The sequence below is a fragment of the Ochlerotatus camptorhynchus genome, unplaced genomic scaffold (assembly GCF_037179485.1).
Source record: "Ochlerotatus camptorhynchus isolate MF236.1 unplaced genomic scaffold, CSIRO-AGI_Acam_v1.1 ptg000246l, whole genome shotgun sequence".
NCBI classification, from domain to species: Eukaryota; Metazoa; Arthropoda; class Insecta; order Diptera; family Culicidae; genus Ochlerotatus; species Ochlerotatus camptorhynchus.
This window is the reverse complement of record NW_027040736.1, coordinates 1,776,998-1,800,534: the sequence shown is the minus strand read 5'-3', so window position 1 is coordinate 1,800,534 and position 23,537 is coordinate 1,776,998. Positions and strand designations below refer to the sequence as shown.

The following is a 23,537-nucleotide window of genomic DNA, read 5'->3' as shown; positions in this document are numbered from 1 at the left end:
GTTTAATCCCAGCCGAGGTCGGAGGGATTTTTCTGAGGCATAAAAATCTCTGGTCACGTCTTCCTTTGGAAGAGAAGTAAAGCCGTTGGTCCCGGCCCATGTGTGTTGTGAATGGGTGCGATATCCTACGCAGATGTGGAAGCTGCCTTCCGGCACATTCGATTGCCGTCAATGGATGGCAATCGATGTCCATCGGTGATTGGTACTTGATTGCGGAACAGAGACCGACGTTAAATAAAGGAAAGAACCCTTCGTGTCTACCTACAATAAGAGTAGCCGATACGGAGTGAGATGCTAGGCTCAGTGATGCAAAATATCATGACACTCACTCGACACTCGTCAACGCATGAACCGACTAACACTGACAGAACGTTTTGTCGCGCACTGAGAGGTAGAGCCATGGCAAACAACAATCAGAAGTAGTAAATGCTGCTCACTACCGCCATCTGTCGTATACACCCAACATATGACTGTAATGCGTAAACGTCAAACGCAAGGAAAATCATTATGCTTGCCACAAGTGGCGGTACTACCAACTAAGAAACACTTAAATTTACCGTCAAACGCGATTTCGATGAGCATTTTGAGAGTGTTATATCTGCTGGTCTGTTATCAATTCTTCACTATTGCAACTTCGGGTAATCCACGATAGTTCTTGCATTTTTCTCAGGCACCTTTGATCTAACAGCAATCACTCTCTCATACTCGAAATGTGCCACGACCAAATTGGAACAACGACGCCTTCTATGCGCTTCTCTGACCAAAGCGCAGGGGGAGCCGTCGAAAGGCATGTTTTGGTGAAAAACTTAAAATTTTTCTACTACAGATTCCCACGGAGGAAGTCCCGGCCCGGCCAATATGGAAATGGATCAGAGAGACTGTAGATAATCTATGCAAGAGAAACCATAAAGAAAGATCTGTCGATCAGCATGATTAGGTGCTTGAATGCATTAGTTTTTTTATAGTGGTAGGTGCGGGATCTCATACAACATTCTAGGGATGTTCAAAAAATGTATTTTCTGTCGGATTGGAAATTTTCTCGACTTTCATGGACAAAGAGTATCATCAACAATCAATACGAAACTATCGATTTTTAAATTGGCTCACTATTTGACTAGCCTATTGGTCCCAAGCAAATCGATTAACGTACCCCACTCTAGTCGCAATTCTATTACTACACAATGGTTGTTTTGATTCGCTATGAAAGTTTGACAGATAAAATGAGGGGTTAGTGGATTTTCCTATGTTTCGCGGGGTGAATCGATTAGCTTGGGACCGAAGATAGTACCAGAGCTGAGTTAAAAAGTTGAGCACGTTTCTTCGGGACCTACTAGTCTTAGAGTTACCTCTATGGTATCATTGTGCTTTCTACACATGATACACAACCATGCATTGGTGTTGGCATAGAAAGCTCTCAAATGTCACACTCACAGCGCTTTCTGAGGAAATGTGAACACCTCTAAAAACACAACTGTTGAGTAGGTTTCAACCAGATGAGATGGGTAAGACACTGGTGAACGAATTTTGAAAATTGGTTGCGACACCACTGAGGTTAAACATTTAGTCCCTACACTGAAAATAAAATTACGTTTATACAACGAAATCGCTCGTTTGTCCTACGAATTTATTCGTTGTTTTCTGCAACGAAATGGATTTGTACATTGTATGAAGCTAGTTTCGTTAGAACTTCCTCATCCGCTATCGCTACATCCAACCAGCGGGCCACAAATGTTAGTTGTGGAGACCGAAAAATGTGGAGTGTGTTAGTGAGGATGGGTAAAAATAACTTCATTATTGTAAGAGATAAACATGACAAAAATATAAAATAAGCTTCAGACCAGACTCGAAACATGAACCTTGCGATAGTCAGATATGTGCCTTATCCATCACTCTATCTGTGCAACGGGAAAAGGAAAGGCTAAAGGCAAATAAGAAGTACTCATGGAGCGGTAATTCCATTTCGTTTGCTTTTACTGCTGCTTGCATTTATTTTTTTGCCTCTGACATAAAACCACCGTGACCAGTATTTTGATTTATAATGGTAGCTTGCATGTATTGGTCAAACCGACAATATTAAAAAAAAAAAAAAGTATCCAATCCCCAACACACAATCAGAACTTTAGGAGACAATAAGCGCAGTTGTTGGTTTGATATACGAAGATGAATTTGTATATTATACGAATAAGGCGTAATATTGACATTGCGCCAGATGACAGGGAAAACGAATGTTCCGTACCATTTATGAAAGATGTGTTGTATGTACGATATTCATTTTTACGAAACGGTTTTCAGAGAAATAACGAAAATACATTTTCAGTGTAGTGATTCATGAACCCTGGTATTTGAAAAGTTAAAGAAAGTCCCGTTCAAATGACGTCTTCAAAGCAACTCATTTAGTTAGCAACAACACATGGCGATCAGACCACAGTGTAATGTGCAATGAATAAAAATTCCCACAACAGCCATGGGATTCATTTGTAAGGTACAACCATCATGGCCCCCCATTGCCCTAAGCACTGGAATGAGTAATGAGAATTTAATAGGATGAATAATTGAATTTGAATTGCTCGAATGCTCCCTTGCACTCACCCACTTCTGAGCTCCTGCTTCAACAACAACAGCAACAACAATAACATCAACAGTAAATAGCTAACGACTGGGGTGGTGCGGTGTTCGTTTTTCTGCAACTTTGATTTGTTTTCCTGGAATGGTTGTACAGTGACAGGCAGTGTTGCCATTTTTTTTTTCAAATTTAAATCTGTATTTCAATCGTATAAAATCTTTATAAACTGTATCTGACTGACACAAATCTGTATGAATTATTTATTATGTAAATGAATAATAAAAAAAAAGAATCGGATTTTTATATTATGTCTGAGACTACGAAAATCTTTATCTGGTTATATGCTTTTTGAAATCCGTGAGTCTTTGTTACATATTAATGATTGAGCTTTAATTTCTATCTGAGTCTATTCTGAGTCCATAATTATTGCGACACATTAGATTGATTTGTTAATCGGCTATAGTTATCGAAATGAAACCAAATTGTTACAGTAGTTCAGTATATGCATTTACTTTAGAATAAGTTTGAGTAAAATGCTCGACATTTGCGATTGACGCCCTCCATCAGAGCCTGTACAGTCGTTTCCGGTACGTTTTTCCCAGTTTTGTGAAACATCAATTTTTTTAACCAAGTCCCGTGTCGAAATGTACGGATTCCGCTTGAAATGATCAATGATCACTTTCTCGGTTTTTTGCGTGTTGTTCCTGGATTTCGTCCAGCTTGTGATCCACTGTCATCAGTTCCTGGAAGGCTTCCAGTGCGCGCGCTACCGTATGCGAGACGCAATACGAATAGTCTCATAATCATAGCAGTCTCATGCGCAAGAGATTTGTAGCACTCTGTTTCTCTCTCTTCAGTTTTGTCGCATCTCACATTCTCATAATGTCTGTGTGTCGCACTGTTTTGTAAGCACAGCACATTTCCGGATGTATGCGTTTCATGAGAACAAGTATCATGCGACGTCGCGTGAACCGAAGCTCATGCGCATTTCGCAATGAGACGTCGCTAAGCGACGTTTCAATGCGACATCGAAATAACAAACTCAACTGGAAGACCAACTCGTGTTCTTGATGTGGGGAAAGTGTTGTTTTGTTTTGGAAACGATGGAAAGCGACCTAGCTACTACACTCTTATCGAACATGGAGAAGAGGTGTCGGATGGTTATGACCAACAAAGTTTTCCTAGCGGAAATTTTCGTTGATTAAAGGATTAACTTGAAAAATAGCCTATTCATAACGAACGAAGTAAGAGATGTGGCTTTGGTAAGCGAAATGTACAATCAAGTTGTGGTTTATTTGCTCGTTAATATGCTTTTTTTTAATTTCACCGAGGGTCCACGGTACTAACACTAAGACTATTTAGAAATCTGTCGTCGCAAATTGATTGTTTCAATTCAGCATCATGGTGGCTGATATGAACTATCCTGTGAGCGCTAACACATCTGAAGAATTCATTTGCTGCCGTAGTATGTTTTGTTGATTGACAGGTATTCAATACAATTCCTGAAGCAAGAAGCTTAGCAACAATCCGTAATACAGATATGACACAAATTGTTCCTAAATTTATTACTTTAACCTTAATCCAGCATTTCGTACCTACGTACACTGAGGTGCTAAGTTGATCGGACAAAGGTCGTTTTCATACAAACTAGCCAAGTTTAACATGTTGTTAATGTGTTTTGTTATGATCAATTGAGCTGGAATTTTGACGCAAAACTACAAATATTTTGAGTTTCACGTGTAAGAAATACCAAATTTTTTGAAGCACCTGCTGGAAGGTGACAATGAAATTAAAATTTGTGCATAGCTGATCGGACAAAGGTCAATGGAAAAGCAAGTTTTGAGTCAAAATTTCAACTCAATTGATCATAACAGAACAAATTTACAACATGTTAAACTTGGTTAATTTTTAAGTGCAGACTTGTCTGTATGCAATGAGAAGTCACCACCAACGTTTTTGCAGCAAAGTACACTTCTGCGTTGAAAATAATCCCTTAAAATAGTGTTCACTCAAGCCAGACAAATAAAAATATTAATCTTCAGAGTTCTATCATTACTAGCGTGTTGATATGATCGGTCAAGTCAGACCGAAATGTGAATTTTTTTATTTGATTTTAAAGAAAAACGAATTTAAAGTTGGCTGTTTGTGTCTTATGTAATGGGAAAAATCATTTGACCGTTTTCTCGTGCTACTCTAATTTTTCAAATCTGGCTGAAAAATTGAAATGTAGCTGAGGGAATTCTTGATCTTATGATATCATTAACTCATTTTTTGTTTTTATTTTGCTACTTAGTCCCTTCTGACTTAAGGCCGACCATATAATCTTGTATAGTATAGTGCTGTTTTACGTTCAAAATCGTCCATTTATATTTTTACTGGTCTGAGTAAAAGTATTCTGAGGGATTCTGAGTTTAATTTGATGCAAATGCGCAATAACTTGTTTATTTTTCCACCAAATGGGCTGAAAGCTTCAGAGGCTTCCAAAAAATGTGTTTTAGAAGATTTCCGCATAAGGACTTGTTGAAGGACACATAATTCCACAGATATTCCGGTATTATTTGGGTGCTAACATGCTAACGGTATCCCAACTACCGTAAGGTTGCCATCCACCGCTCACGTAGCCTTCCTTTACCTTCCTTTAGCATCCTTTCGACAAGCAATTGCCTAGGATCATTAGTGGTGATCTTACGGTGATTCCAGTATATCTCTGGAACCATGAGTTGAGTCTGCTTGAATCTATACTAGAAGATATTTCTGGAACCATCTAAAAACTTCACCCCATTTCAAAATCCACATGTGCAAAGGGCCACAAGTCTTCTGTGAACAAACCCTTGCAGTCCCTTATCTCGTCACCCGATAACATCACTTATGATGGGACCGCGAGAGTCAAAGCATGCGAAACAGAGCACGGCTATGGCGCCCTGAGAGAGCGCATTGAGATGTTTCAATGAAACAGTCGCATGTGATTGAATACATGCGTCGCATTGAGAGAGCAATGCGATGAGACAAACAAAAATTGAAACGCTCGAATTTGTTGAGAGCGTGTTGCTTGTCGCGCGCATCGTTCTGGTCTCTCTTTTGTACAATAATGTAGCACACCATGGATTTGAGAGTCATGCGACGCTCCGTCTCACAGCTCACTGTCGCATTTGTGTACGCGTGAGATTTCCGGAAGCCTGCCTGGAACCTTTGGAGGACCCTTGAGATGGTCGAATGATGTATATTCATCAGGTTTCCCAAGGTGCGAAGCGACAACCCAGGATTTTGGATGTAAGTGAAAAAAAAAATCCTTTCGCGAATGATTTGCTGATTTTCTTCCATCTCGAACGGAATCTCACTTACATGCCAGATCTACGGAAATCTCCGTAGATCTACGGATTTTACAATTTTTGCGGAAATACGGATTTTACGCAAAATCTACGGAATTCGGTACAGTTTCTACGGATTTTTTTCTTCTGTTTACGTCTCCCTTCAGAATTGAATTTTACAATCTAGAGTACACTGGAGTCGCTTTTTACACGGGTGATACGTCCCGCGTAAAAAAAAACCGCGTAAAAAAAAACCGCGTAAATTCCGGAATCCGCGTAAAAAAAAACCGCGTAAATTCCGAAATCCGCGTAAAAAAAAACCGAGTAAAAAAAAACCGTGTAAGAAAAAACCGCGTAAAAAGCGATATACCGCGTAAATTCTGAAATCCGCGTAAAAAAAAAACCAAAATCCGCGTAAAAAAAAACCGCGTAAATTCCGGAATCCGCGTAAAAAAAAACAACGTAAATTCCGAAATCCACGTAAAAAAAACCGCGTAAAAAAAAAACCGTGTAAAAAAAAACCGCGTAAAAAGCGACTCCAGTGTATAATCTGATACTGAAAGGAAAGAAACATAAAGTAAAATATACCCCTGCAACTTGTCAATAATTTTCTTGCTCACTTATCCGCTTATTGATAGAATAATTTGGCGTTGACGGCGACTCTGTAGCTCTTTCCTTCTATGAAATATCCCGTAAGCAACCGTCAGACTGTGCGTGAAACATGACATCTCTTCACTCCACCGAAAGTTTCCATAGAATACTGTCAATCTATGCTTGACGAGAAATGTTTTCGACGGTGCCGTGTTAAGGCGAATAAAAGTCGTGTTTAGACCAGTCTTGTAAGCGGTCACCGTAGTCGACACATTTTCTATGATAATCGACCGCCTTTGCTTCCGACACTTGCAAAACAAGCTTTCAAATTACAGTACAAAACTAAAATGTCATACGACAGGCTCTGTCATACGAAACTGTCGCCGAAGGCCGTCCCGAATGTATGTATTTTAGTTTTTCTCATAAAGCTGCTAATGTTGTGCTTGTGTAAATTCTGAAAATAGCAAGCAACGATGTCCTAGTTATTATGGCGAGATCAGAAATGGTTTAATTTACACCAAATAGAGGAATTAGAACGAAATCACATATGTCATATGATAGTTTTTTGATAATTTTCTTTTTGCTCGAATGTTGTTCAACCGTTTGCGTTATGTAAGAGAGACGACGCTCTCTTCCCCGTCAGCTCAATGATTATCAGGCCTTCAACGTGTTCATCAAAAAGCACGTAATCCATAAGTCGTCGTACTTGTCCGGCTTTATAAAGGAAACTACGGTTAAAGCGTGGCTTTCTTATTAGATTACGACACCACTGTACCACCGCTACGGGATCAGAATTGATCAGATCTCCAAAGATGGTCTTGAAACCCCTGCAGTGGATCCTCAAATTGAGCTGGAAACCATTGCTGTGGATAATGAGACAGAATTGCTGCTTGGGCAACAGGAAACGCTCCTTTGGAATGAGAACAAATGCCTGGAGATCGCTCCCGCGCAAAACAGGGTTCCTCTGTCATTAATACATGACGAGCACGACGAAGAGATAGCTTTTCCTGCCATATGTTTCGGCCATCTACGGAAATTCAAGCCAGGTGTTCGGGTGACATATTTCATGATTGCATCCAGTGAAACTCGTCGTCAAGACAGGCGTGTGGCCAAACCACAACATTTGTTGTACATGACAATGAAAGTTCTTCGCCTTAGAGTTTCCGAAGGCTTGCAATGCATTTTTAAGTTCCCAGGGACCGTAAACATCACACGTGTCAACCTCATGGAGCAGTGCATAGAGCGAAATCTATCATTCCTCAAATCAATACCGAATTCAGTACAATATTGGCACAAAGGAAGATACATTTGTTCACCATGATGCGACAATTGAGAAAGCCTGCGATGTTTCTCACACTCAGTGCAAATGAGATGTAGTGGCCCAATTTGTTGAATCTCCTACATCGATTGTCAGAAAGACACAATGGCAATGACTTAACATATCCAATCCAGGAATTGACTGCACTACAAAGAGCAACTCTGGTCAATGATGATCCAGTCACGTGCTATGTGTACTTCATCAAGCTGGTTGACACGATTGAATTTTAGCACCGTGGAAGTCCTCACGTGCACATCTTGCTATGGCTTAACAAGGATCCCCGGGAAGCAATCAGTGAAAGTATGCCAAAAACTACAGGTGCAACAGTATCATGCCTGTACTACCATCGGCCCTTTTCAGGGTAACCAAGAATTTTCCAAAAGAGTTAAATTTATGAACATGCCCCAACTTAAATTCATATCAAAAGCTTCTTTTCAGGGCAATTATAGTCATACTAAAGAGTATAAACAGAGAGAACCCCGCTCAAATTCCTATTCCTACACAAAACACAAATTCTGTTGCAGTTAACAAATAACATTTATTCTATAGGACCACGTAGTCCAACGTCACCATCGCGTACAATCTCAGAGAGCTGTTCCTAGTAGTTTTTCAAAAGTTCTATCATCGATTTATCATTTAACGTAAAATAACACCTTAGAACTAAAAAAATATCACCTTCGACTAAAAAAAATCCGTAGAAATCCGTTAATTTGAATAAGTCTACGGAATTGCATAGAAAAAAATCTTGCATCTCTGACTGACAGCTGCACAACTGTAAATAATACACTCTGAAGAGAAACTGGGTGAAATTTGGTTGATTTCGGTCGACTATGAAAAAGTTACGCAAGTTTGAAAGTGTCGCAATAATTATCGACTCAACCTCTGCAAAACATCTGCTAATATAATAATGGAGAGAACAGTATTATTACTGTACATTCCTTCGCTACCATAGCAACGAGGGGCATTTGTGGCTGTCGCTTTCAATATTAAAAGCGACACCACCAGTCCGGCACCAATAAAAAAAAATTAACAGAAAACGAGTTAAATGTTTTAAATATTCTTTGCTGAGTACAAATTACATGCAAAAAGGTTTTAACATAAATTTCAAAGATTTGACAAAAAGTTCTTCAGAGTTGATTGGAAATGCTATCTAACATGAAGCTTTAGTGTGATAGGAGTGCGCAGTAGGCTCTGCCCGAGAACGATTGGTTTTAAATTTGCTGTCACAAATTAAGTGTTTTCCGCGAGCTTTTTGCCTGGTTCCAATTCAAAAAGAAATTCGTTTTCATTGATATGAATAAATGAAGATTCTCAACAATATTGTGAATACTCCCGGACAAGAACTTGGTACAAATAGAATTGTTGCTGTAGCGTCGTGCTAGCTGGTTTGTGCTTCGGTGGGTTTTTCTTTTCGCGTGTTCGGTGCAGTCTTAAAATGGGTCATTGGATTTACAGTAGAGCTATTCCCTTCTATCTACAAGGCCAAACTGGCTGCATCTAAATAGGTGCAGTCAGGTTTATTGAGCTTGAGCTTGACTGACCGCCCACGGTTGCTACTCTGTTATTGCCAGATCAGCTGTAATTACACAGAGAACCAATAGACGATGCTTGGGACTAGCAATCATCCTCAATGTGTAAAAACTGGTGATCTTAAATTAGGCAATATCAGCGCCGGCCGCACCCGAACACAGGTCAAGAAAGGAATGGGAAGGATTGTGTTGACATGACACTCGCTTCGATGGAAGCCGAGAACACCTCTGCACTTCCACGAGGAATCACTGGGATGTTGGATAAGAGGGTTGGGTTTGCAGCAGGATTCGTTTTGGTAAACGATAAGCTGAATTGATGTCCTAACGATCATATAACGCGAAGGAGCTTGGGACTAAACCCACGGTCTTCTGCTCAGTAAGCAAAAACGTTTGCCACTAGGCAGACGAGCACCTTTTTAATCACCGAGTTGCTGTTATTACCATGTAGTCATATTAACAAATAAAACGATTGACGAATCTTGAATGTGGATGGGCCTGAGATTAGACTCATGATGTTCTGCTCAGTAAGCAAAAACGGTTACTCTAAGGCCACCGAGCCCCTCCTATCACATAATACCGTTGCTCAAATTTTTGTATCCATTCAAACCCGGAACCAACTACAACAACGAGTTTCGCAAAATATACGATACACAAGCGATTTTACCATAAATCTCTTTGATATGTAAGGACCTGGGACCGCGATTTTCTTCTCAGTAAGCAGGCCACTGTAACCGAAGATCATTCAAATCCGAAAACTAAAAACTACGAAAAAGTACTTAGGCCTTCATTAAGTTCCATTTTCACGCGACGTTCAATGTTTCAATTTGCTCTTTACGTATTGTTCAGGCTATAAATAGGCCCTTTTCAAAAGTTACGCGAGAAATACGCACAATCGTCACCTACCTCGCAAAACTGGTTCCAAACGACAACAAAGGCATAAGCAACGATGGATTGTTGAACTTGGGTGGCTCCGGTGGTGTAGTGCACAGCAAAAAAAAAGGTAATATCGATCAACGTAATTCAAGCTGATGTATGAAATAATGATGTAATTGTAATTTTGTAATTTATCAGCACACACCCTGGTCGACCACTGTAAACCAATCTGCCGTTAAGCGAGTGTGTACCTACTGAAACCTGGCCGTAGGCCTATGCTAGACCGTATAGCATAACGACCTTCTTCCACTAGCAGGCCTGTTTCTGTTTGCACAGACAGTCCCACTAGTTTCTGATACATTTATAGGGGATAGTAGGAGATTAAAAGAATGGAGAAGAGTTATAGAGGTTTTTTTTATTGTTGTTGTTTTGCTGAAAAGAGAGAAGCAGAACAATACGAAATTACACCTGCTGAAAAAAAAAGATAAGTCTATTATTTTGGTTAGTGATCGTTTGGATTTGGGTCACCCCACGTTGTGTTTAGGTTAGTATAAATACATTATACTATATAGTCATATAAATCACCACAGTTCATTATCTTCAGCGTTATCGGTTTTTGTTTCTGGATCTTTAGTTGCCTCTGTGATATACTTACTTGCAGCATACTATTTTGGGAGAGTATATGAGCGCCCAACAAACAATTTTAGTTGCAGACTAGCTTATACAGGCAAAAATTAGCTGTATAAGCCAATTTTTGGCTGTATAAGCTAATCTGCAGCTAAAATTGTTAGTTGGGCGTGTACCATGTACGGTAGCTCATCTCTCATCGTGATGGTGGGACATAGTAGACAAATTAGAGAGAAAACAAGGAGGTATTAGTATTAGTTATATGTAAACAAACAAAACTAAAGAAGAGAAGAGGAAAGAAGAGCAGAAAAATAAAAAGGGGATAAAGTAGATAACAAAGAAAACAAACGTAGGCAGATTATTAGAAAAGGCATTATCCGAGACCTCAATCAAATGTCACTCCCGCCGAGATCTCAGCGAAACCCTCCCCACCGAGACCCGAACAGCCGAGCTCGGTAGAAAAAACTAAGTGTGTAGATAGATTAGTAGGAAAATAAATAAAACTACTTTATGACTCAAAGTGAACTGAATGAGCGTTAGTTTCGGGATCATTTCAGTGTTAGAGTTATGTTAGTTTTGATCCGTAATCAGCCCTGCCGACCCCTCCAACATTAGTTGCAGGCAGTGGTTGTTAGATAATGCGGCACTGTAACTACTACTATTTTAGAGGTATGATTCGTCAAGTTTATACAACTCAATGTTTCAATTGAGGCAAACTATCTATCTTACAATTACAAAAGCAAACCTAAACTTACAATTATATGCAAATGCAAAATGAAACATGAAAAATCATCGCCAAGCCATTACATGGGTTACGCTCCCCCTAAGCGGGCCCTCCACATCCTGTCTCTGTCTTATCTCAAATACAAAATGCCAATGGTATGAATGTATCTATACATAAATTGGAAATGACGTACAATCAAATAAACCCGTAGCCCACTCACTTGGTCAGGCTTCAGAATCGTCCAGTGGACAGTGCGCTCTACACTCCAAGTTCCCTTTTTTCAAATTTACAGCAAATTTGATATTTTACCCATTGAGTGTTGATTAGTCACAATGAAACATTGTGACAGAAGTTGAGGTTACTAGTGTATTAAATAATCTAGGTCCTATTTCGGAATCCAAATCTGGCCAACGCCCACCCTAAACCTAAACCTGTTCTAATCCACCTGAAATGACTAACGAATGGAAGACTTTGACTACCCAGCCATGCAATAGTGTCATTCCGTGCCTTATGGCGACTTGATGATTCTATTGCGCTCATCTTTTGGCACCACCCAGGGGAGACTTGGTCCTGTACCCAATGCTTAAGTTATCTCCATTCCACTCAGCTACTCGCAATTTCTTGTGATATAGTGGGCGGAATATTATTATATGAGACAATTCAATGCAGACGTCTTTCCAAATTTGGCAGATCGACAGGTAATCGGTGAGTTACCACGATAGTTGGTATTCAACAACGCGACAACATCCCATCGTCAACGCCTGCTATGAGAATTTCCCATTGCAGACGCCAACGAAATGACGTCATCGAGCTATCGATCAACTACCCTGGTTATCGCCTGGTACCTTATAGCACGATGCTAGGAGGTGAACCGGAAGAATCGATGAGCTACCTCCCCCAATAAATAGGTGCAGTCTGGTTTATTGTTTAGTTACCATAGATTTCAAAAATAGGCGGAGGAACAAAAAGCCTTTTTTTGGCAACCACAAAAATTAATCATCTTACTGGCATGCGTGAAAAATGTTCATACCATCATAGAGCTCTTCGTTATGCAGTTCTGTTTTGTTTTGTTTCGTGATAAAAGTTCAAAATGAAGTGCAATGCAAATCTTTGCAGCAATGTATCGAGGAGTGGTTTGCGTAATATTTCCTTCTTACGTTTTCCGCGAAAGAAATCGGAATCTGCAGTGTGGAAAGCGATTTGAGATCATATTACAATACTTCCCCCTAAAAAAAAAAAAACATCATGATGACGTCATTCTCGTTTGGCTACCCTAACTGACAGTTCGTTTGGCTACATTCAACTTTGCCTCCGCTAATGTATGGAACCTATAGTATCTATAACTTATTCCATAAAACCACTGCCGGCCAGTGGGAGGTGAATTGCAGCCGAACTCAGAACTTATTTGAAAAACCTGTAAAATCAGAATACTGTTCTAAAAATCTGTTGTCTGCATATACAGATCAAAATATAAAGAAACATTTCTATGATTACAGATAAATCTGTATATGTGGCATCACTGGCGACAGGAGAATGAGCCTGTTCATTCATCTAATCCTGATGTGGAGTGTGGGTGTGTATGTATGCGATGGTGCTTCGTTAAACAGTGACCTTCTGCAGGGCTATTCTCCAGCCGCCACTTCCACCACCACAAGTGCAACCTGTGGAGGAGTTCTAGAGAGATGAGACTACTGTAATTGCAACATTCTGCAAGTGGGTGTTTGTACTTTCAGGTTTGCCATTTGAAGCAGGCTAAATTGTTTTCAAGTCGTCTTGGTTTACTCTTTCTTCTGCATTTGCAATGCTATGCAAATTGATGGAATTGATTTGAATTTCTGAGCAGGGGGTGAATTGTTTAATTCAATTTTGCGTCTTGCTAGAATTTCTCGTAATGAAATGATTGTTATCTTCAGATGTTTCGATGACAGTATCATAGCTGAACAGCAATTCCAAGTAAGGTATTTAGGATCTGATTTGGCTTCGAATCGAATGCTAAATCGTTTCAATGAAATGGAGATCATTTTGATATTTTGATTTGATGCCAGACGGCATACTGAAATCACAATTCACGATGGACGATGGACGAAGTTTGGTGTCAAACAAAGCATGAAGAATATTCAGTCACGTTGGTGACCGAACAATTGGAAAAATTTGACTAATGACGTAGGTACATGCCATGTATCTTTAGAACTATCACGACCACACATTGTACTGTGGGGATTTCCTTGGTAGATTACAATAGGATGCCCATTATCTTGCACATGTCTAGCCAGCTTCAGACCATCACCGTATAATCATTATCTCACTCAGTAGTCACTCAATGACAACCGTATGGACATCCCCCGATCGAAACCGTCATAATCAATGTAATGCAAGTAGATGCCAAATAGCTCTTATCGCATCACCGTCGCCGCCAACGGCGTCATTCCGTATCTCTACTCTTTCGATGGATAATTTATTGCTCCTCATAATTTTCAAACCACAATTAACCTATCATGTTTGTTTACGTGTTCCACTAATCCCATACATGATATATTATTGTACACCGTCGCCAATCAATCATCCGCACAAGTCGCACGTTCGTCGCCACTGTTAATCTGTTGAACTCTTGAGTTTGCTGTGGTGAAGGATTTTTCGGATCAATCGTCTGGACAAAAGCTTATCAGTTATTGGAGTTATACTCTTACAGCCATTTATTCTAATCAGGAGATTTAATACAAACACTTAAATTTACGACCCAAGATGTCACGACGCACAAGCTTTCAGACCATCGCCGACGCACGAAGCGTATGCCATCATGTGCGGGATGGTGTTCTGTTCGTAGGTGCCGGTGAACAGATGGGACCAAGGTCCTGATGCGTACACGGCTACATCCTCTCCTGCGTGAGTTTCCGAAAAGACGGGCAGTGTCGTTGGGAAGCGGAAGTAGTCGGAGGATGTGTCCATCGTACGGACGTCCTTACGACCGTGGTTTTCCGCATCAATGTGGTCGTAGAAACCCAACCCGTTGGCGTAGCTAATCGTCATGTACGGCAACCTGTCGGATGCCGTTCCAGCGGTGCCGAAGATGTCGTTTGCTCGGGTCTGAAAATATTGGTCTGTTAGTTTGACTAGTCGTAAAGAAATAAAACTCCAAACCTTACCGGGTAACCAGAGAAGCTCACCGAGTGAGAGTGATCCGACGTTACTACGATGAGGGTGTCTTCTTCACTGAACTTCTTCCGGGCAAGTTCGACCGCTTTCGAGAACTCTACCGTCTCGTCGATTGCCATCTTTCCCCAGTTATCGTGATGACCATGGTCGATTCGACCACCTTCCACGAACAGGAAGAATCCCTTTTCGTTCGTACTCAGAACATCCGTAGCACGATCGACCATCTCTGCGAGCGTTGGTTCCTTTTCCATGTTCTTGTGGACCCGATCCAGATTGTATGCACAGTGACTAGGCTCGAAAAGGCCCAAGAGTCGATCGGTTTTCGCTGGGTCAATGGCAAACAAGTCCTGCTTGTTCCACACATACGTGCGATTCTCCACTTCAGAACCCAGATCCAACCATTCTTGGATCAGGTTTTTACCATCCCGACGGTAGCCTCGGTCTCCATATTCTGGATCTGGTTCCTGGTCCAGGAACTCGCTACGACCACCACCCATGATAACCTTCAGCCGCTTACCTGTGTCCCCGTGCACCAGTTGCTTGGCAATATCATCCAGAACATTCGGATCACACCCGTCCCCAGTTATAAAGTAATCGTTCTCCCAATCGCGATTGGCCGTATGAGCGTAGACTCCAGCTGGTGAAGCATGCGTCACTCGGGTTGTCGTAACTAATCCAGCGTCCTTTCCGACATCCATCGCCCATTTGGCAATCGAATGGGTATGGGTACTATTGTCCAACTCCGCCGTGCAGCTATAGACGGGAACCTGAGCGTTGACTCCTATCGTTTCGTAGTTACCTTTCACCCCAGTCAGATAGGCAGTTGACGTGCAGGCCGAATCCGGCACCTGATAGTTAACGCAGTACGTCTTCGACATACCGATGTACGGGAACTTTTCGAATGCCAGCTGGCGTTCTTCTCCTCCTGCGTACACGCGGGCCATCGCTACCGTAGCAATGGACATCCCATCACCCAGGAACATGATGACGTTCTTGGCGACATTCTTGTTCTCCTTCCGGTTGACAATGGTGTCCACGGTGTGCTTGGCATTGTCCTTCCAGTACTCGATGTTCTGCTCCTGCTGGGCATTGCGATTTAGGGAGGACTTTTCTTCCGGGAAGCTCGGATGGTACGGGTCGTTGCTTGCCTCTGGAACGCCGTTCAGCGGTCCGGCGATGACGGCTCCGGCCAAGGCCGCCAGCAATCCCAACGAAAGCGAAAGTTGCATACTTGTCGTTTGAATGGTGGCCAAGCTACTACTAACTTGGGCTAGGAGTTCGGATGTGGTTTTAATGAAAAACAATCGCAGATGATAAGATGAAATCGAACTTCGCTTTCGATGATACGAACCTTGAAGAGGGTACTTCGTTGCAGATAACGGATCCACTCGGTATTTGCGCGTATCTGACGGACTTTGATTGTATTTTTTCCACATAAAAGGATCTATCTACTTAGTCGGTGCATGTGTTTATTGAGCACTCGGTGTCTAAAATTAGTATGCTGTTGACCGAGAGTTTAAATTGGTTGTAAATTTATGACTTGAAGCTGGAATGCATCAACATTTTACTACGAAAAGCACAATCAAACATGTTTGTGTATAACTACGATGCAATAGATTGAAACTCTCTCTGGTCGTTTCAAACTACATACATCCTGGTGAAGCTATAACGGAAACGCGTATCGTAAAAAGGGCTCGTCCCGACGACGGGAAGGTTGATCGAATTGAATTCACGTGTCCTTTTCGGTCAGTCGTGACGGAACGTGATGTGAGAGATAATGTCTATTGAAATTCGTGTTTTGTGCTTGCATCGCATCGACGTTTTGGGCAGTAGCGCAACACGGCGGGAAGGTTGGTAGGATAGATATTAGGATGTTCACAATTTGGTTCACATAGAAATGGCATACGGCGTTCGCATAGTCAGAAGGGGCAGCAACAACTTAAATTTCCAGACTTCACCACAAAATTAAATTTTCGTGGCAGAACAATAGAACCAGCTAAAATCATTTCATATATTAAGTATTATATACTTTTTCCTGAAAGATACAATTTTTTCAACTTTTAAGATTAGATAGTATTCGAAAAAATCGAATAACAAATACATTTATGACTTGGATCAATTAAATCCAAGAGAAGTAACAAATGATATGTGCAGTCAGCAAGCTTTGCTAAGCGATTTATCTTTTTTATGGTTTACTTATGGAATTTCCGATCTAGGAACCTCATGAAAGATAGATTTCATAGGAAGGCAGAGTATGTGAATTCGAAGATTCGGATCGTTTTGGGTTGAACTTATTGCGGTTAAAAAGTTAAATTCGAACGAAGCTGCCGTTGTTTCGACCGCCGAGCTCAACCGCACTACTATATACTGAAAAAAAAAACTCTTCTTTTATTGATGGTTAGTATTTAAAATGATAAATTATAAATAAATAAAATCTTATGTGTATCGTAGCTGCTACTCCGTTTCTGATTATAACAAGTGGAATTGCACAGAGAACACCATAGATGGCTCTTGGGATAAACTTATCCATCTTCAATGTCAAAGTTCACTAATTCAAGCTATTCTCTAGATCAGCGCCGGCACCGGCCACGTCCACACGGTCTTTTTGGGAAGGAGAAGCATGATAAGTATTACAACCGTTGTTGTAGAGACCGTGTTTACCTCTGCGTCCCTACGATTGCCATTGGAAGAAAAGTTGGTGTGGGTAAAGTTAAGTTATTTGCTTCACTGATTCATGTTACTGTGTATTGTTCTCAAAGTTCTGTGCAAAGTTATCCTGAATCGGATACAGGAGAAGATTGACGTTACTCTCCTGCGGTAGCAGACAGGATTCCATGCCGGAAGATCTTGTGTGGACCACGCTCCGCATCCCTTTGACTACAAAAAGCTTTCGACCGACTCAAACACGAGAATCTGTGGGGCGCCCTGAGATGCAAGGGAGTCCCGAATAACATCGTCAATCTCATAGAAGCGCAGTATCAGACTTTGACGTACAGTGTTCTGCTTAACGGAGCTTTGTCTGACCCTGTCCGGGTAGTCACTGGTGTGAGACAAGGATGTATACTATCACCGCTACTGTTCCTCATCATAATCGACGAGATCATGGTGGATCCAACTGACCGTGTACCGAACCGTGGGCTGCTTTGGCGGCCTATCACCTTGGAGCATCTCAACGACTTCGATTTGGCTGATGATGTTGCACTACTAGCACAACAGCGCTCTGATATGCAGAGTAAGCTCAATGATCTAGCCGAACACTCCTCTGCGGCGGGTGTCACCATCAACGTCAACAAGACCAAATCGTTGGATGTCAACAAGGGAAACCATTCCAAGTTAACGGTAGCGGGGCAAATAGTGGAGAAGGTCGAAAGTTTCCAATATCTTGGCAGCTAAATTGCGCCGGACGGTGGGACCAAGAGCGACATAAGTGCACGAATCAAGAAGGCTAGGGCTGCCTTTGCGAGTTTAAGAAACGTATGGAGATCAAACCAGATAAGTCAACGCACCAAAATCCGAATTATCAACTCGACCGTGAAATCTGTGTTGTTATACGCCTGGTGGCCTAACAACTGGATCTTGAATGCCGAGCTCCATCGTCGATGTCATCAGAAGCCGATAGCAACAGAAATTCGTGAGTGAAAGTGGAGGTGGGTCGGCCACACACTTCGACGGGGTGGAAACGAAATCTGCAAGCAAGCGTTGTATTGGATTTCGGCATCACATCGCAGCAGAGGCAGACCCAGGGGCTCATGGTGGCAGAGCCTCAACAAGGAAATAAAGCAAGACGATAGAAATCTGACCTGGGGCCCAGGTCAAGGCAAAAGTGAGCCGGTGGTGTACAGGACCTTTGAGTAAAGTAAGTAATTCACTGCACTGAGGCAAAAAGCAAAGAGACATAAGAAACACTTATGAATTTTAGCCACAAGAAATCGGTAAGAATTTAATTGATTTGCTTATAAAAAATAATGTCGACATAAAAAATGTCAACGGAGCAGACTGGTACAGAACCATGGACGATGAGACTGCGGGTCCTGTGTCTGGACCACTCGTTTGTCAACGCTTGGGAAAATGGTATGGCTAAATGCGTATACGGCGAATGAGAACGACCCAAATTTGAGTTTAGTTCACTCATAATCGCCAAAAGTGCAGGAACTCAGCTATGAATAATATTGCCTCATGTGGAAAACCTGCCGGAAAATGATGAAAATTGAAGAAAATTTCACTCAGTCTAGGAGTAGTACCAACAGACTGAGTGAATCCAATCTTTACTTTTCTCATATTCGGTAATTTTTTTCCTGGACAAACCTGGAAAAACCTGGAAAAATATGAGGCAAATTTATTCATCGCTGAGTTCCTGCACTTTCTGTAATTTATGGGCAAACTAAACTCAAATTTGGGCTGCTCTCATTCGCCGTGTACAACCGTTACCTCATGTTAGACGAAAAATAATTCATAAGTTGCGCTTATGAAATTCATATATGGGTCATTCCAGCTCATGTATGTACACCCCCTTTGGTCGATGTCACTGATTTGAGCCAAGCTAGGCCAAAACGCTTATTTTGACATTCCGAACAAATGCCTTTTTTGATTTTGCTCTGAAGTGCCTAGATCCTTCTCGGCTACAACCCTGGATTTTCGAGATTTAAAAAAAAAAAATCATCTTTCAGAAGAGATTGATCTACAATCAAGTAAGTTATTCGTAATCTTAGAACGTCAATTTGAAGGTGAAGGAATTTAAAAAAAAACATTGATTAACTGACCAGATGAGTGACTTATCTGGTCATATCTCAAAAACTGTTTGTCCAAATCATTTGCCCTTGGAAACACATCCAGTAGAAGAGTTTTCCAAAGTGTGGTGAAAATTTGAGCCCAAAATATTAAGAAATTAAAAATCCCGCCCATGGTGAAAATAGGCCATTTTTTTACAATTTGGATACCTGCCTGTTTACAGTAGTTATTACAACAAAAACAAAATGTGGGTACATCTATGTGAATCTACATTTAAAAAAAAAAAACCTTCAAATTGACGTTTCGGAGCAATATCTTCTGAAAGTTGAACTTTACAAAATCTCGAAAATCCAGGGTTGTAGGCAGCCTAGAAGGATCTAGGCACTTTAGAGCAAAATCAAAAAAAGCGTTTGTTCAAAATTCCAAAATAAGCGTTTTGGCCAAGTTTGGCTCAAACCGGTGACATCGACCACAATTTTTTAAAACTCTGTACCCACTTGAGCTGGAATGACCCTTATATTGTTCATAAATCGAGGCTTATTTTTGTTTTTACCCTTCTTACAAAGAAGGGTATAGATATCACTTGAAAAACCGACTATCGATCCGAGGCCCGGAGGGCCGTGTGTCATATACCATTCGACTCAGCTCGACGAGATCGGAACATGTCTGTGTGTGTATGTGTGTATGCGTGTATGTGTGTATGCGTGTATGTGTGTATGTGTGTGTGTATGTAACGAAATGAATGCGCTCACGTTTCTCAGCCACCGCTCAACCGATTTGGACAAACTCGGCGCCAAATGATAGGTCTTGGGGTCCCATTGAACGCTATTGAACGGTTTTGGAATCGGTGAACCGGTTCCGGAGATATGGCCGGAATAAGATCCGGTGAATATGGGCCTTCACGCTGGATTTAACGGAAAACGTATCAAAACCATCATGCGACACATCATTTTTTTTTCTTTATTATAGAGATTTTTAGCCATAGGCTTGTTCATCTCTTATGCGACACATCAAATTACTACAGAATTCAAAAATAAGATCAATGCAAGTCGTGTTAAGTGTTCCAGACCACATTGGACACACTTGGACATGTTCCGGGTACCCCGGGGAAGTTGCTTGAATATGAATTGAATTAAAACCCATTAAATCACATTAAAATACGATGATAAGGTGATTGGTAGCCTCACCAAATAGACTACACCCGGATATATTCCGGGTACCCCCAGGCAGTGGCGTAGCGTCACTGGATGACACGGGGGTGGGGGGCTTGGTCACTGATAATGACAATAAAATAAATAAACTTGAATAAGTAAGAAGGGTCTGATCACACCATAGGTGGATAAATTCGGGTTTTAAGCTTTGTTTTTGTAAAAACATTGATATTTTTTCTCATAGTTATCTAATCGACTCAACATGACGCGTTCGGAAAATGTCTGTCTGTGTAGGTGTGTGTGAGAGCGCGTAACACATGTTGACGTAGGACTACGTCTTTGATTTCTATATGGGGGTACACTTTGTGAAAACTGAAAATGAAACATGTAACAAATTAAGAAAGATTTTGAACGTTAATAACTCAGCTGCCCCTGGTCCATTTTCAATAATTTTATCACCAATCGATCAGAAATATGGCTACGTATCGATGCTTTTTAATTGCTGATTTTCAACAATAAACTATTGAAAAACTGGTAAATGTCCAGCATTGTCCAAAAGCGTCGAATTAACTAACAAATCCACCAATTACCTACATGCATATGCTGCTTCTCCAGCACAGTCGTCAGAGAGTAGTAAGTAGACAAAACAAGTCGAGTGGCAATCGCCTCCGATCCTCGGGTGCGTGCGAATAGGGAGGATGGAATTGCGTAATATTTTGCACACTCATCGCCATACTCAGAACCACACGCTCCCAACGACCACACCACTGTGTAGTGGTGTTCGGTCGTCGAAATTAGTAGCAGCAGTAGCAGCAGTAGCAGTGCTTTCGGCGTGTGGCGTTGAAAATTGTTCTCCAGTAACAACGAAAGGCTGCCTGCAAGCAGTGAGCTGCAGAGCCCACATAAGCAACCATCAAAGGAAGAAGAAGCTGCACCGCTATGCTATGGATCGGAATCAGTAGCTCTTCGTGAGTCGCTGCGGGTCGGTCATCTAAGCCAAGCGTGTCACCCTCGCTCCAAACGACATACAGCTCAACAGCCTCATCCGTATTGAACACCCAGCTCAGAATTACTCAACCATCACTACAAAACGGTCCTTTTCAGGGCCACCAAAAATGTGTTAATGAGTATTATTTGGACATTGGTCAAGGTCATCAGTTCCCGCAAGCAGCTAGCTATCAAGGCTCAACCTGTCTATAGAAGGTGTGGAATTGTAAGCCTGAATATATTGATGCAATTAGTTTTTCCTCGGCTTTCATTCCGCACGATTCGTTTCTTTCGTTTAATCAATCACCCTTGTAGTGCCGTCGAAAAGATTGTTTCAATCGGCGCTTACATATGACATTTAATGTGGATTATAGAATTTTTAGAATGTTTATGAATGGTTTGCCACTAAATGTTGAGATAATTTAATGATTATTGAATTATCACACTGTATACCATGAAAAAGCAGCCTGTTTGTGAGTTTTTACCTGTTTTCAAGTAAGGAGTTATCATAAAAAACAAATCGCCAACTGGTATTTCCCGGCACCTTTACAAATAAATATAATCAAACAAAATCATCATGCATTTCACAAAATTGCTTTCCAGTGTTAAGACATCGTCCCCCGCAAAGTTTACATTTTTCCCTCATAGGGGAAATGGCTCTAATGTTGGCCTATGGATCTAAGATTGGGTCCATCGCTAAAAATCTGCTATTTATCAATTATATCTAGATGAACGCGTCATTGGGACGGTACTAATGGATATTTTTGGTTGCTATTGAAAATTTAGTCGATTGCTGAATTTATGTATGGGTCCAAATTAGGGACACTTAGGCTGACATGACATACATTTCCCCTACATCAGGGCTAGATAGATCTCCACAGGATCTATAGAATCCACGCAATTTCAAAAAACCAAAATGCACAGCATTACGAAAAGAGGTCAGGTTTCGACCAATAGCAGATAGATTTCAATTCTAATCAAGCCAAACGATTGGAAATTTATCTACCAATCTGCTAAAATGAACATTTAGTTAATTTTCAATAGGTCACTATTGAAAAATACCAAATGTCCAACTGTTGCAATGGTGATCAAAATTATCACCGAATGCCTGAAAACAGTGCATTTCCTAACACAGACTTAAAAATCGAATTCGATGCGGTCCCACTGGTGTCCAGTCCAGCAGCAGCAGTAGCAGCAGCAGCAGGAGTGCTTTCAACAACAACAACAACGAAAGGCTGCCTGCAAGCAGCGAGCTGCAGAGCTCATATGAGCAACCATAGAGAAGGAGGAAGAAGTCTTACCGCTAGGCTAGGATCGGAATCAGTAGCTCGTCGTGCTCAGCTCAGCATTACTCAACCATCACTACAAAACGGTCCTTTTCAGGACCACCATAAATTTGTTAAGAGTATTATTTGGACATTTGTCAAGGTCATCAGTTCCCACAAGCAGCTAGCTATCAAGGCTCAACCTGTTCTCTATAGAAGGTGTGGAATTGTAGGCCCGAATGTATTGGTGAGATTAATCATCGTCCGACCATTTTCCAGAACACGCTGGTAGAAAGTGTTAAAAATCCATATAGAATTTTAGAGAAGTGGGAATAATTCGCTTTGGGTGTATATTCAGTCCCCAGAAAGCCAATAAAATCAAATTTGTGAGAAAATTAGCTCTCACGAGTTCAATCGCTCAAAGTCCCTCCTTTTTTACATATTCTGCACAAACAATACTTTCCGCTCCGCCCCATTCATATAATTTGGAAGGAAATCCTGTGAGGGGTGAATTAAATACATTTTAATACCAAAATGCACAAAACTTAAAAATCCATATATAACAAAAAAGTCAAAATACACCTTTTAAAGTCGGGTAGATGAATCGAAAATACTCAAGTTGACAGTCGCTTGGATTTCCTTCGTCAACTTTCTCTTTGAAATAAATACTACAAATATGATATGCTTACAAATAAAAAACGGAAAGAGTTAAGATAATTG

General features: G+C 41.0%; 2 protein-coding genes across 2 annotated transcripts in view; one reads left to right on the top strand and one right to left on the bottom strand.

Moving 5' to 3' along the window:
- LOC135704716 (GTP-binding protein Di-Ras1) overlaps positions 1 to 23,537 on the top strand; it is a 457,174-nt gene that overhangs the window by 279,475 nt on the left and 154,162 nt on the right. The gene's annotated exons all lie outside the window — the stretch shown is intronic.
- On the bottom strand, positions 14,193 to 15,959 carry LOC135704682 (membrane-bound alkaline phosphatase-like). The gene is made up of 2 exons (XM_065226158.1): positions 14,677 to 15,959; positions 14,193 to 14,617 (listed from the first exon to the last, which is right to left on the bottom strand). Exons 1-2 carry the CDS (start codon positions 15,913 to 15,915, stop codon positions 14,279 to 14,281), a joined length of 1,578 nt encoding a protein of 525 aa, XP_065082230.1. The 5' UTR covers positions 15,916 to 15,959; the 3' UTR covers positions 14,193 to 14,278.